We start from the raw sequence: 16245 nt of genomic DNA, 5'->3' as shown, positions 1-16245 counted from the left end.
ATCCATCAAGATTTAACAATCATAAGTATATATGCACCCAGCATCAGAGTACCTAAATATATTAAGCAGATACTAACAGATATGCTGGAAGAAAAGACAGCAATACAATAATAGAAGGGGACTTCAGTATCGCACTCAGTAATGGATAGATCATTCAGACAGAAAATCAAAATGGAAACATGAGACTTGAACCATACTTAGACCAAATGGATCTAAGATACATACACAGAACATTCTATCCAACAACAGCAGAGTTAACATTCTTCTCAAATGCATATAGAACATTGCCCAGGATAGATAAATATTACAGGTTTCTGAAGAAGTCTTAGCAAGTTTAAGAAGGTTGAGATCATAACAAGTATCTGACCTTAATGGTATTGAAATTGAAATCAGTAACAGGAAAGGAGCAGATTTATACGTATGTGAAGATGAAACAACACCTAAACAATCAAGGGTCAAAGAAGAAATTTAAAGAGAAATAAAATAATCTTGAAACAAATGAAAATGGAAATTCAACATATTAAAACCTATGAGATGCTGCAAAAGCAATTCTAAAAGAGAATTTTATAGTGATAAATCCCTAATTTAAGAAAAAATGATCTCAACCTAACTTTACACCTTAAGGAATGAAGAAAAAGAACAAACTAAACCCAGTATAGATAAAAGGTAGGAAATAAGAAAGATCAAAAATAGAGATCAGAAGAACAATAGAAAAGATTAAAGAAACTAGGAGCAAACATTTTTAAAAGATAAAATGGATATGGCTTTAGATTAAGAGAAGACTCAAAATTAGGAATGAAAGAGGAGGCGTAACAACTGATACAACAGAAATACAAAGGGTTATAAAGCACTACTATGAACAATTATATGGCAACAAATTGAACAGCCTTAAAGAAAGAGATAAATTCTAGAAATATAAAACCTACCAAAGACTGAATCATGAAGAAATAGAAAATCCGAACCGACAAATGATAAGTAAAGAGATGGAATCAACAATAAAAAATATCCGAATAAAGAAAAGTCCAGGACCAGTTGGCTTTATGGGTGAATTCTACCAAATGTTTAAAGAACAATTAATGCCAATCTTTTTCAAACTTCCAAAAAATTGAAGAGGAGAGGACTCCCAAGCTCATTTTATGAGCCAGCATTTCCCTGATACCAAAGCTAGATAAAGACACTACAAGAAAACTAACTACCAATATCCCTGATGAATATATTCTCAATTCATCAACAAAAATTCTTACAAAATATTAGCATGCCAAATTTAATAGTGTATTAAAAAGAACATACATCATCATTACGTTGGATTTATCTCTGAGATGGAAGTATGGTTCAACATACGAATACTGGGCATCCCGGGTGGCTCAGCGGTTTAGCGCTGCCTGCAGCCCAGGGTGTGATCCTGGAGACCGGAATCGAGTCCCATGTCCAACTCCCTGCATGGAGCCTTCTTCTCCCTCTGCCTGTGTCTCTGCCTCTCTCTCTCTCTCTCTGTCTCTCATGAATGAATAAATAAAATCTTAAAAAAAAACAAACCCATATGAATACCAATACATGTCATATACCACATTAATGTAATGAAAAATCAAAATTCAATGGTCATCTCAGTAGATGCAAAAAATCTTAGTAAAAGTCAATATGTACTCATGACAAAAAATCCTTAACAAACTGGGTATAAAGGTAACATACTTCAATATAATAAAGGCCATTATATGACAAGCTCAGAGCTAAGATAATCAGCAGTGAATGTTTGAAAACTTTCCTCTAAGATGGGGAAAAAACAAGTGTGCCCATTCTCACCGTTCCTATTAAACATAGTACTAGAAGTCTTAGAGGACTTAGGCAAGAAAAAGAAAGGAAAGGCATCTGAATCAGAAAATAAGAATTAAAATTGTCTTTGTTTGCACATGACATGATCTTAAATATAGAAAATCGTAAAAACTCAACAAAAAACTATTAGAACAGATTTTAAAAATTCAGTAAAGTTTCAGGATATAGAAATCAGTTGTGTTTCTCTCCATTAACAACAAAATAAAATGCTAAGGAATAAATATAATCAAGAAGGTGATCTGTACACTGAAAACTACAATAATTTATTTTTATTAAATTTGACCTGCAATGTTATATTAGTTTCGAGTGTACAACATAAATGATTCAACATTTCTATGAATTACCCAGTGCTCATCACAATCAGTGAAGTTACCATCTGGCACCATACAGTTATTACAGTCCTTCTGACCATATTTCCAATGCTCTACTTTTCAACTCCATGGTTTATTTTACACCTGGAAGTTTGTACCTCTTAATCCCCTTCACCTATTTCACCCATCTCCCCACAGCCCTGCCCCACCAGATTGTTCTCTGTATTAATGAGCCTTCGGGGGTTTGTGTGTTTTGTTATTGTTCATTTTGTGATTTAGATTGCACATGTAAATAACATGATATAGTATTTTTCTTTGACTCCTTTCACTTGGCGTAGTGCCCTCTAGGTCCATCCATGTTGTCACAGGTGGCAAGATTTTGTTCTCCTTATGATTGAATAATATTTGTGTGTGTGTGTATGTATATACACATACCATTCCTTCTTTATGCGTTCATCTGTTGATAAGGACTTAGGTTCCTTCTCTATCTTGACTGATAAATAATTCTGCAGAAAACATTGAAGTACACATATATATTTTTGAATTACTGTTTTCATTTTATTTGGGTGAATACCCAGCAGAATTATTGGATCATATGATAGTTCTATTTTTGATTTGTTGAGGAACCCGTGTACCGTTTTCCATAGTGGTTGCACCAATTTACAATCCACCTAAAGTGCAAGAGGGTTCCCTTTTCTCCTTACCAACACTTACTATTTCTAGTCTTGTTTAAAATTTAAAATCAATTAAATAAAGTATAGTGCATTATTAGTGTCAGAGGTAGAGTTTAGTGATTTCATCACTTGCATATAACACCCAGTGCTCATTACATCATATGCCCTCCTTAATGCCCATCACCCAGTTATCTCATCCCCCTACCCACCTCCCCTCCAGCATCCCTCAGTTTGTTTCCTGTAGTTGAGTTTCTTATGGTTTGTGTCCCTCTTTGATTTCATATTATTTTTCCTTCCCTTCTCCTATGTTCGTTTCTTTTGTTTCTTAAATTCCACATATGAGTAATACCATCTGATATTTTTCTTTCTCTGACTTATTTCACTTAGCATAATACCCTCTAGTTCCATCCACATTGTTGTAATTGGCAAGATTTCATTCTTTTTGATGCCTGAGTAATATTCCATTACACACACACACATCACATCACATCTTCTTTATCCATTCATCTGTTGAAGGACATTAGGGCTCTTGCCACAGTTTGGCTATTGTGGACATTACTGCTATAAACATTGGGATGCGTGTGCCCCTTCAAATCACTGTATCATTTGGATAAACACGCAGTAGTGCAATTGCTGGGTCTTAGGGTAGCTCTATTTTTAACTTTTTGAGGAACCTCCATACAGTTTTCCAGATTGGATGCACCAGTTTGCATTCCCACCAGCAGTGCAAGAGTGTTCCCCTTTCTCTGCATCCTCATCAACACTTGTTTCCTGTACTATTAATTTTGGCCACTCTAACTGGTGTGAGGTGGTATCTCATTCTCGTTTTGATTTGTATTTCTCTGATGCTTGAGCATTTTTACATGTGTCTGTTGGAGAAACGTCTGTTCTTGTCTTCTGCCCATTTCTTGACTTGGATTTTCTGGGTTTCTTTTCTTCTTTTTTCTTCTTTTTTCTCCTCCTCCTCCTCCTCCTCCTCCTCCTCCTCCTCCTCCTCCTCCTCCTCCTCCTCCTCTTTTGGTGTGTTCTTTATAGATCTTAGATACTAGCCCCTTATCTGAGAAGACATTTGCAAATATCTTCTTCCATTCTTTAGGTTGTCTTTTGGTTTTGTTGACTCTTTCCTTTGCTGTGCAGAGCTTTTTATCTTGTTGAAGTCCCAATAGTTCATTTTTGCTTTTGTTTCACTTGCCTTTGAAGCCGTTCTAGCAAGAAGTTGCTGTGGCCAAGGTCCAAGAGGTTGCTGCTTGTGTTCTCCTCTAGGAATTTGATGGATTCTTGTCTTACATATAAGTCTTTTTATCCATTTCAAGTTTATCTTTGTGTCTGGTGTAAGAGAATAGTCCAGTTTCATTCTGCACGTGGCTGTCCAATTTTCCCAACACCATTTATTGAAGACTCTCCTATTTCCAGTGGATATTCTTTCCTGCTTTGTTAAATATTAGTTGACTAGAATAATTAATTAGAATATTGTTATAGTTAATTAGAATATTGTTGAGGGCCCATTTCTGGATTCTCTCTTCTTTTCCATTGATCTGTGTATCTGTTTTTGTGCCAGTACCACACTGTCTTGATGATCACAGCTTTGTTATACAGCCTGAAGTCTGGAATTGTGATGCCTCCAGCTTTGGCTTTCTTTTTCAACATTCTTTCCTCTCTGCTTTCATGCATGGCAGCCATTTTCCACTTTGGCATAGCCTGCCCATAGCCTGCCCATGATCCCAAGCTTACTTCTGAGAGCCTCCCAGTCCTCTGGTTTCCACCTATGTGCAGCTATGTCTGACCCCTCAGTTTAACACCCAGTTGTGTAGTCTAATATTATTTGTTGGTTTTTTAAATGATTTTGTTATTTCCTCAAGTCCGTTGCAAAGGTTTCCTTGAGGACTAGGCTGTCTAGGGATCAAGACACAAAGTGGTCTAAGGGAAAAGATGGAGCTTTAGCTTTATAGATATGTTATCACCATGATTTCACCTCTTACTAGTTTTGTTCTTTGGGTTCAGTGCTAATCCTTTCTGAGACTATTTATCCGTAAAATGAGGATTAAGAAGGAAATAATGCAATATATCTAATTCTAGTGTGCCTTCCTGATGGATATTTGTGTTCCCTGAGGGCCTTTGCCATAGACAACAAAGTGACTATTACTAGTCTTATGATTACTAAAAGCCGAGGTTTTCCAATTCAGATTGTTTACTGATGTTACACAGGGAAATAAAAAACGTATTACCAACCAACCTTAAGATTATAGGTGTTTTTAAAGGAATACTTTTTTTTTGCATTATATAAGTAATATGACCACATTTTAAAACTTTAGGGTATTGGGGACACCTGAGTGGCTCAGTCAATTAAGTATATGACTCTTGATTTTGGCTCCCATCATGTTCCCAGCATTGTGAGATTGAGTCCTATGTTGGGCTCTGTGCTGGGTGTGGAGCCTGCTTAAGATTCATATTCTCTCTCTCTCTCTCTCTCTCTTTCTCTCTCTCTCCGCCTCCCCACAAAAAATAGTTCTCCCCCTTCTCAAAAAATAGTTTGGGTTGTTATAAAATTGTAATGCATTTACTGCTGCATTTTTGGGTTTTCGTCTTTTTTGCATTTTCTCAATTCATTTTGACTTGTGTTTTCATCATGAATGACGTGTAATTATTTTAACAGTTTTTTATAACTTACTTTCCCATTAACATAGTTTGTTTGCTTTTAGTTTTTGTATTAACTTTTTAAAAGCTTTTATTTTTTTTATTTATTTGAGAGAGAGAGAGAGAGAGAGAGAGAGAGCGCGTGCGCGCAATCAGGGGGAGGAGCATAAGGAGAGAGAATCTCAACCGGACTTGCACTGAGTGGGGAGCCCGAGGCGGGGCTTAATCTTATGACCCTGAGATCATGACCTGAGCCGAAAGGAGGAGTCAGATGCTCAACCAACTGAGCTACTCAGGCCCCCTGATTGTCTGCTTTTAAAAATAAGGAAGCAGTATTTTTATTTAATTGTGAAACTTCATCTTTATGAATAATAAACATTTTTCTATCCTGGTATATTTTCTATCTACCAAAATAATATATAGTAATATAGGTTAAGAGTCATTATCTATGTACTGACTGCATGGAATTGGTATGGAAATCTTTTGTGTTTAAGTAACAATTTCAATAAACTCCCAATCTTTTCTGCTCTTAAAAACTAAATTAAAAACAAATATGGCTGTCAAGAAAATAGGGCTTTTCCAAAATAAGTACAATTAGTAGAAACAGATCAGATAGTATGGTTTAAATTTTAATGATTTCTCTCTCTCTCTTTTTTTAAAACAAAGGTCCATTTTAGCTTCTTATCTTCTGAAGGAAAAGCTCAATATCTTGGGCAAATTGGGGTGTCTGCTAAGCTGTGCAGGTTCTGTTGTGCTGATTATCCACTCCCCAAAATCTGAGAGTGTGACCACTCAGGCTGAGCTGGAAGAGAAGCTGACTAACCCAGGTAACTCCTTTCTAGCAAAGGTGCAAGAGAGCTTGGCTGTCAGTATGATTCTTCCAGTCCTAGGCTGGAGTTGGCTTACTCATGGTCTGTTCTCCCAGACCCTCTGTTCCTCTTTGCCTATGAGTGGCCATTGTTGTGCCCTGCAGGCTGTAGCATCCCCACTCGTGCTGCCCGAGGTGTGGGAAGAGGTCTGGCGGTCCCTGTGTTCCAGACCTTGCATTCCTGCTCCCTGGAGATTGGGACCCCTTCTGCTTTCTTCTGGACCTCAGAGACCTTGTGCATGGGTTCCTTCATCATCTGCCCCTTCCACAATTGGCTCATCCCCTCTTGCCTCCCTCCCACACTTACCCACTTGTAGCTTATTGTGGCCTTCCCACTGCCCTACCTCCCATGACCACTCCCCATGTCTCCTCCCACCGCCTCTTACCTCTCCCTACCTCCCATATTCCCACCCTACCTCCTTTCCGCATTCCTGCTGTCTCTCCCTCTTAGTGTCAGTCCTGCTAGGGTCTGCTATGGGCCATGCTCCCCTCAGGACCACTATGTGTCCACACTCTGCACTTCCCTCTGATGTGAAGCTGACAGCTGAGACTCAATTTGATTTATCTTTGGATCTCCCATAGAAATCTCTCTATATTTTTTCTAGATATTTTTAAGATATATTTTTTGACAAATGCTATAAAAAACCACAGTTTACAAAATTATACTGGCTTAAAATATAGATTCTTCTAAATTATTACCAGTAGACCATCTTATGTTGCTCACAAACAATTTTAGAAAGGTGGCAGCACAAAATTGCATCCACATGAATATCCCAAATATAGACATCTCTAGGTCACAAAAAAAACTGACCACTCTTTTATAGCTCTCAATTGACAGTGACTGTCATTGCAACAGAAACATCTGTAAAAATTTGAAAAAGGATTTATAATGAAATTAGCTAAGACTGTATTTTTCTATTAGATTTTGTCCCTAAACACTTGGTATTATTTCATTTACTTCACCCTGTAAAAGTGAAAATATTTCTAAAACTATGAGAAATGAGAATACAAAGACACGAAAAAAAATCAGTAAACTGGATATGAATGTCCTGAAGGATTTACTTTATTTAAGTTTCAGAACAATATTTCTTACTTTTTTTTTTTTTTTTTGATTCGGGGGCACAGAGGGAGGAGGGAAGAGAATCTCAAGCAGATTCTCCACTAAGTGTGGAGCCTGACTCAGAACTCGACCTCAAAACCCTGAGATCATGACCTGAGCAGAAATCAAGAGTCAGATTCTTAATGACTGAGCCACCTGGATGCTTCAAGGCCTCTTGCTTTTTTTTCGCTTTTTTAAAGATTTTATTTATTTATTCATGAGAGACACAGAGAGAGAGAGAGAGAGAGAGAGAGAGGCAGAGAGATAGGCAGAGGAAGAAGCAGGCTTTCCATGGGGAGCCTGATGTGGGACTCCATCCCAGGACCCTAGGATCACGCTCTGGGCCGAAGGGAGATGCTCAACCACTGGGCCACCCAGGTGTCCCAGCCTATTACTTTTTGATAAATCTGGATGTTGCCAGTATTCAGGTCCTAACTTTTACAAAATATATGTCTAATTTGAATACTACCATAACAATTTGATATAAACGTATGGTAGCAAAAAGATTTTTGTTTTTAACATGAAAAACTTTGTTTTAACTTGGAATATAAATTTTTTTTTTTTTACTTTCATTTTTTTTTTATTGGTGTTCAATTTACTAACATACAGAATAACACCCAGTGCCCGTCACCCATTCACTCCCACCCCCCGCCCTCCTCCCCTTCTACCGCCCCTAGTTCGTTTCCCAGAGTTAGCAGTCTTTACGTTCTGTCTCCCTTTCTGATATTTCCCACACATTTCTTCTCCCTTCCCTTATTTTCCCTTTCACTATTATTTATATTCCCCAAATGAATGAGAACATATAATGTTTGTCCTTCTCCGACTGACTTACTTCACTCAGCATAATACCCTCCAGTTCCATCCACGTTGAAGCAAATGGTGGGTATTTGTCATTTCTAATAGCTGAGTAATATTCCATTGTATACATAAACCATATCTTCTTTATCCATTCATCTTTCGTTGGACACCGAGGCTCCTTCCACAGTTTGGCTATCGTGGCCATTGCTGCTAGAAACATCGGGGTGCAGGTGTCCCGGCGTTTCATTGCATTTGTATCTTTGGGGTAAATCCCCAACAGTGCAATTGCTGGGTCGTAGGGCTTAACTTGGAATATAAATTGATATTATTCTATCCTATTTATTTATTTATTTCAGAAGATTTTATTTATGTATTCAGGAGAGACACAGAAAGAGAGAGGCAGAGACACAGGCAGACAGAGGCACATTGACTCCTCCCTGTGAGGAGCCTGATGTGGGACTCAATCCTGGATTATGGCCTGAGCCAAAGAAAGACACTCAACCCCTGAGCCACCCAGGCATCCCATCCACTTAATTTATTAAGTTAAGGGAGGTTTCTAGTTTTTAAAAAAATTCTTCTAAATGTAAAAATCCAGAATGAATTTTTTTGTCAAATAATTGTCTCAGAATAATTTTTTAAAATTTATTTATTCATGAGACACAGAGAGAGAGGCAGAGACATAGGCAGAGGGAGGGGCAGCCCAGGTGGCTCAGCGGTTTAGCACCACCTTCAGCCTAGGGCCTGATCCTGGAGACCTGGAATCGAGTCCCACGTCAGGCTCCCTGCATGGAGCCTGCTTCTCCCTCTGCCTGTGTCTCTGCCTCTCTCTCTCTCTCTCTCTCTCTCTCTCTCTCTGTGTCTCTCATGAATAAATAAATAAAATCTTAAAAAAAAATGCAGAGGGAGAAGTAGGTTCTCTGTGGGGAGCCCAATGTGGGACTCGATCCCAGGACCCCAGGATCATGACCTGAGCCTAAGGCAGTTGCTCACCCACTGAGCCACCCAGGTGCCCTGCCTCAGAAGAAATTTTAAGGTTATCTTCCTGAATCCTCTCCTAGAACAAGGCTCCACAGTTCCTTTTTCTTACCTGTAGGGAAGACGGGACTCCCACAGCCTGCCTGGTGCATGTCCACGTTGTTCCTTGCCCTGTCAGGCCCAGCTCCTAGTACCTCCTTTACTAACTCATATTGAATTGAAAATTATAACCTCCTTGTACATGTAATTTCAAAGCACATTTTCAATATGATGCCCTAACTATAAGATGAAAGAAAAGGAGAAATGGCAGGTTGGTACTTTATAATAAAATAGAATGCTAAGGGGGCACCTGGATGGCTCAGTGGTTGAGTGTCTGCCTTTGGCTCAGGGCATGATCCCAGGGTCCTGGGATTGAGTCTCACATCTGGCTCCCCACAGGGAGCCTGCTTCTCCCTCTGCCTGTCTCTGCCTCTCTCTGTGTCTCTCATGAGTAGATGAATAAAATCTTAAAAAAAAAATAGAATGCTCAAGTACGACTACAGAAAACATACTAAAGCCAGCAGACCTCACTCCATGTGGAGTCGCCGAGACCCTGGCAGTTGCAAATACAGACTCATGGTATGTTGGGCTATTAACTGAAATACTTAGGGTATTGCCATCAGCAATGGGATCCTCTGAAATGGAGAATAACTCTTGATGAAGTTCTGAAAAATTCAGTGCATATTAAATATATGCAAAAATTTGTTTCATATATAAACTGGGTTCTAGGCTCTGATAATTACAAGCATATTTTTCATTTATAAGTCCAAGGAGACATTCAGAAGTTTTGAGGAGAAGGGGATGATTTTTGATTGTGTGAAACCATCTCTATATCCCAGGGCCTATGGCCTTCATCTGCCGTATATTGCCCTTGATCACCAACATAAATTCCCCTGCAGCTTTCTCACATGTTCTTTAAGAAACCTCCCACTCTGGCCACATGTACAGGAGCATTATCTGCCTGGGTCTAGTTGAACTGACTCTAAAGTAAGAAAATCATCTGTTTTCCAGTGTTTGTGGGCTATCTGTGCATCGTGCTCCTTATGCTGCTGCTGCTCATCTTTTGGATTGCGCCGGCCCATGGGCCCACCAACATCATGGTCTACATCAGTATCTGCTCCTTGCTGGGGAGTTTCACTGTGCCTTCTACCAAGGGCATCGGGCTGGCGGCCCAAGATATCTTCCACAACAACCCATCTAGTCAGCGGGCCCTCTGCCTGTGCCTGGTGCTCCTGGCTGTGCTTGGTTGCAGCATCATCGTCCAGTTCAGGTACATCAACAAGGCGCTTGAGTGCTTCGACTCCTCTGTGTTTGGGGCCATCTACTACGTCGTGTTCACCACCCTTGTCCTGCTAGCATCGGCCATCCTCTTTCGGGAATGGAGCAATGTGGGCCTAGTGGACTTCCTGGGTATGGCCTGTGGGTTCACCACCGTCTCTGTTGGGATTGTCCTTATACAGGTGTTCAAAGAGTTCAATTTCAACCTTGGGGAGATGAACAAATCTAATATGAAAACAGACTAGAACCCAACAGGGGGTTGAGTGGCTCAAGAATAGGAAATGGATGTTGTTTCTGGCCCTAATTTGATGTGAAGTGGAAGAGACCCTAATCAATGGTATTGCTTGCATATTAATGGGTGGTCTGATGGACAGTGGGGAGCATCACTCAGCACCAGGGTGGGGGCCCAGCCCTCTGCAGTCTGAAGTTGCTAAATGGTTGCCTGGGCATCATCTCTCTCCGATGAGAGGAATCTCATGTTCTTTGCCATTAACCTGGAAGCTTTCATGAATACTCTTTGCTTTTAAAATATTTTAACATTATTCAGTACAAAATAAAGATGGGCTCTTTCTGATTAGTCTTTGCAGGGGCGCAGATACTCTTACTTAAAAGATTACTTTGGAAATGGGAGAAATTGTTGTCTTGAAGTCTGGGTATATAGTAAATGTGTCTGTAGTTGTGTTATTTTGCATTAGGCATGTATAACATTCAGGTACCTCATCCATATAAGAAGTATATACATTTAATTGTTTTTAATCCTCTAATGAGCTGACTCTCCCACCCCCCACTCCAAGATATTTTAATTGAAAATAGAGAGAGAATAGGTGGACATGATGCAGAGTTCCATTTATAGGCTGACTTTCAATAGCTCAAATCAATTTCAGTGCCTTTTATCACTAGAACTCTTCACTTAATTTGATGAATAATACATGTATATTCTTTTAGATTAGAATAACTCTTTGATTATACTTTAATATTTCACTATCCTAAATATAAATGTGTAAAGCAGTTAGAAATAACAATATAGTCATTTGTTGGAAGAAAGTCAATGTGAAAGACACAGAAGAGCAAATTGACCCTTTTAGCATGAAGTTATTATCCAATTAAAGACAATTGACTTAAGGTAACATAAGGTATTTTTATTTACATTCAGTCTATGTACCTTGGACCCAGTATCAAATATATCCATGTTCTCTTTCAGTGAGTATTGTGGCCATTGAGAAGAAATAAATTACTTGACAGGGTGTTAGTTGAGAGAGTTCAATAGCACATATATCGAGTTCCCTATAATACAGGAATAGGTTAAAGGACACAGTGTAGTTCAGACTTTCTGCAAATTAGAACACATATACTAAGTTTTAAAAAGAATTTCTAGGAAAAAGAAAAGCAATTAACTTAGCCATCTCCCTGTTGTTTGAAAAGGCAGAGTACCCTAGAGTTCTTCACCCAACCTCTAATTAAGCTTCTGAAATGCAAAGTAGCCACGAATTATGCCAGTATTTGGATCAAAGAGATCATCTGTTTTTAGTAACTTTCTGTGTATATTAAATGGGAGCAAAGCACAAAGTGATGCAAATTATTTCATTAAGATATCATGTACTTCATGTGCAGTATTTTACCTAAATAGTGAACTGTGTCAAGTTGGAAGATGGGATTGGGTGAGGTGATTTGGTGAACTAGAATATCAAATTTAACAATAACCAATTGAAGTTACTCACTAAGGGAAAAATGTTTTTTCAGGCAAAAAGAACATCTCTAAAGGCCAAAGAAATTGTTCCCTAAAATATTAAACAAAAAAACTAAATAAAATGAGGATAGTTTAACATAGAGTGAAGAACACCTTTATGAATTAAAAGCACATATGATGATGTGGGTTGTCAGGGATTAGTGAACTGAGAGCAGCAACAAAACTGTTTAAAAAAATTTTTAATCTTATATTAACTGATAGTTAATAAATACTCAAAGAGTCCCTCACTCTTTTTGTCAGCTCTTGAAGGTTTGTTTTTTTATCATCAGGTATTTTTAGGAATGCAAGCCTTAATTTACTGAACTATGCTCTCAAAAATGTCACATGGTAATATCAGTATATTTTTGAACATAAAAATAATTTCCTAGATAAACAGTTTAAGATATTAAAAGAATATATGTGGTAACACAAGTACACTGAGAAAGTTCATATGTCTTATGGAAATTATCTTGTTTATTTTGTTACAATTTATAGGTGAAGCTAAGTTTAAATTCATCTATTAGTGTTCCTCATTATATTTTAATTCATAATTATACCATGGATATTCAGAGGTGATATTTTCTGGATGATCACCTCTGATTTTTTAGAGTAAAACAAAATCTGAAAGTAGTAATAGCTGGTCTCTTAAGGGTGATTTGTTCTGGAACAGTTAGATTCTCCCAGATTAGCAGATTATTTTGGTAGGATGCCCAGCTTTCCTTCCAGTGGAACAAAGTTCTAATGATTGAATTTTTAAGTGTGTAACTCTAGTCTCAAAATAATTGACATGATCAGCAGTCTAATAGCCTAATTTCATGTTTGACATAGAGCATATAACTTAATAGTTTTTGTTTTTGTTTTACAAATTCATGTTTTCATAATTCATTTGGAATCGCAAGGAAAAAAAGCCTCAAAATGAGAGTTTTAGAGGAGGGCCTAGAATGGGAATGGGTCTCATTGGTCTCTAAAAGTAAATATATATGGAACATTTTCATTATTATACTATTCTTTGGATTTTATCTCTGAAAAAGTAAGAAAAAAAAATACCTACTGTCTATTTGTTTTCAAAGCTTCTCTACAATACCATAGTTAAGTCATTTCTCTGCTCTACTACTTGGACAATGCTTTGTGTTTTTCATCTGAATCTTTACATTTAAAAAGATTGCTTTCTTATTTTGCTCATTGAGGCCTATTAAGGATTCTAACCCAAACCCAGCACTAAGACCACCCTGAGCATTTTGCTGTTCTGGAGGACTACTCCATGCCTGTAGAGAAGGTTCTGGAGAGGAAGGGCCGTCTGCTACTTGCCACACATGGTTCTTCAGTCAGATGTCACTATGGTACTTTCATATTAGAACATTAGTGAAATATACTTTGCTGCTGTTGGTTCAGCAATAAGATATATTCTTTCAATTCCTCCTTTTCAAGCCAATTTGTTATATTCAATTTTATTTCCAGAAGTTCATGCCAGCTGTAGTAGGTTGGTCTTTGTTCTTTTTCTTTGGGTTTCATGTCTGATAGAAGAGAATACTATTAATGTGTGTAGTCACCCCTCTTCCTTCTTCCTTGACAGCTCCTCTCTTTGTAAATACTGTGTTCACTTCCAGAAGCTAGTTCCTAGACATTTGTAAAGCACTGAGATGCATTGTCTCCTAGGTATGGACAAGCACTTGGTCCATGGAGACCAAGGTGTTGATGAACTGCCTAGTTCTTGTTGAGAGATGATACCTTTCTCACCTAATCTAGAAGAGCAGAGAAAGTGCTCCGACTGTCTACAGAGCCATGTCCATTGCTCTTTTCTGATGTCTACTTGATCCTTACTTAGGCCTCTCATACCCAGTAGGAAACTGTGGAGAGAAAAATGCTTTAGTTTAGATCAGTTCACAGTTGCCTGGTTGATTCCAGTGGTCTGAAGGAGTTGTCCTTCTCACTGTGTTTGACACCAAGGAAGCAGTTCACCCATTGAGCAGGATTAGATGGAATCTTGGTGTTCCGCCTTCTCAGGGACCAAAAAACGTAATATTAACAACTTAGTATCGACCTTCTTCCCAAGGACATGTCTGTGTTATTTTTTCATGTTTTACTCATATTCATAGCTAGAGGTCTTAACTTGAGTTGGAAAGAGAAAAGATCCAGTTGCACACCAGTCACACCATGAAACAGTTTATCATATAAAATACCTCAATTTTCTGTATTCCTCACTTCCACTTCACAATTGTACTGGTGATGAATTTTAAGGGTCGGTCCTTTAGCTTTTAGGTGATTTTTCCCATCTGGCCAGATTCTTATACCTCCATTGTATACTTGAAAAGATTAAGAATTATAGGAATGAGAACGAGAATTTGGCCTGTTTCACTACTTGTTTATTTTCATACACATTTCTCACATGCTATTAAATGCAACAAGATAATTATATTTTTAAAAATGTAACTTTATGTTACATAAAAAAATGTTGTCTAGTAAAAAGTTGATACTCAGTAGAACAATGATCATGTAAATAAATCTATTTCAAACGTACCCAACATGATAAAAAACATAGTCTAGGGCCCAGAGCATGAGCCAGGGAGAAGGACATATTTGTTCTTTTCTCTATTTTTCCTTGAATTGTGCAACTATAGGTGAGTCACATAACCTTTCTGTGCCTCAGTTTCTCTACCTCTAAAGGGGTGAGATGGTTCTCCAAATCACCTGTTTTAGAGCGCTCACACTGTTAGCATGTGCTGGTAGCCTCAGACGAATGTTATATACAGGATTGCTCTGGAGTGAGGCAGTGGAAATTCAGCTGCACCATCTGAGTCTGCTCAGGACTGTGCTATAGACAGGCAGCTTCAAGCTCTGCATAAGCAAAGGGAGTGCTGGGTGTAAAGTTTGCATGATTCCATGAAGCTTTAATTTTCCTTTTTTTTTTTTTGTTTTAAAAGGAAGGGTTTGTATATTCTATTATAAAATATGGAAATTAAAAGGGACTTTAAAAGTTGCACTGAAAAATCACATTCTGATGGTGTGATGAGATTTTCTGACATTATGCCTAGGTTTATGTGCTGCAAAAGATTCAGTGACCTGTGAACCAGATTGATCCTGTTGTGTTAGATTTGTAAGAATGATGCTGAACTTCTTGCTTCCAAGCAGTTCATCCCTGACATGAACTACCTGACACCAGGTAAATGTCAGGAGCTCCTAAACCACTAGTACCAAAAGGTCATGTTGAAAAGTTCAGACTATTTTATATGTCAGAACATAATAATTTGGCCCCTACCCCCATGTCAGTGTTTTTGCACTTTGGAATCATTTAAGGGTACTGTTCTTCAGTAGCATTCCTGAGTGTTTTTGCCTTTTTAAATGACAACTATTACTTTCTTGTAAAATGGAATATAATCGTGAAGGAAACGATGACTAGATTAAAAAATGTAACATGTTGATTGATTGTGTAGGTTTTTTTCCTGTAAATGTATCAGGGGAGCTTCCAGTTAGCATACATACACACATTTATCAATGGCTAAGACTTGCTTATATTTTGCTTTATAGAAGTAGTCATAGCATGTTGTAATTGCCTTATGTAAATATAAAAGGCTATTTATTAAGTTTTCCAATAATATTTATTAATCTGTATGTGTTTTAAAATAAAATAACTTATTTCTAGCTGAACACTTGTTGCTTTTCTTTTTTATCCACAACTTGAAATATTGTAGTCTCAGATTCCATTTCATCCTAGTTCCTTAATTAAATGTGTCCCATTTCCTTTGTAGAAACAAATAGCCCAGGTCCCCATCATGATATAGAAAATATCTACCTGTGCACATCTTAGGGAGCAGATCCATGATATGTGAAGGAGTTTACCATGTAGTGATTATGTTCTGATACAACAAAATTATGGTATTAAGGAAAATCAGCTATATTTTAAATGTTAATACCTTTTATATGTTATACATAACATTTTATTATATTTTAAGCACATGGAAAATTAGAGAATCATAACACATTTTAATACGGTGTCATCAGAAATCTTGTCATTA

The 16245-nt window shown here is 37.8% G+C and overlaps 1 protein-coding gene across 4 annotated transcripts in view; it reads left to right on the top strand.

Annotated features, from left to right (window-relative positions):
- Nucleotides 1-15877, top strand: part of NIPA1 (NIPA magnesium transporter 1) — a 54461-nt gene extending 38584 nt beyond the window's left edge. For all 4 annotated transcript variants that reach the window (XM_025437520.3, XM_025437523.3, XM_025437524.3 and 1 more), the window contains 2 exons: nt 6116-6276; nt 10240-15877. In XM_025437520.3, the coding sequence (XP_025293305.1) occupies nt 6116-6276; nt 10240-10751 (673 nt within the window). In that variant the 3' untranslated portion in view covers nt 10752-15877. The remainder of the gene's footprint in view (nt 1-6115; nt 6277-10239) is intronic.
- Nucleotides 15878-16245: the final 368 nt, after the last annotated feature.

Source organism: Canis lupus, chromosome 3 (genome assembly GCF_003254725.2).
Source record: "Canis lupus dingo isolate Sandy chromosome 3, ASM325472v2, whole genome shotgun sequence".
Lineage (NCBI taxonomy): Eukaryota > Metazoa > Chordata > Mammalia > Carnivora > Canidae > Canis > Canis lupus.
The sequence above is the reverse complement of the archived record's forward strand: the minus strand, read 5'-3'. Positions and strand labels throughout refer to the sequence as shown.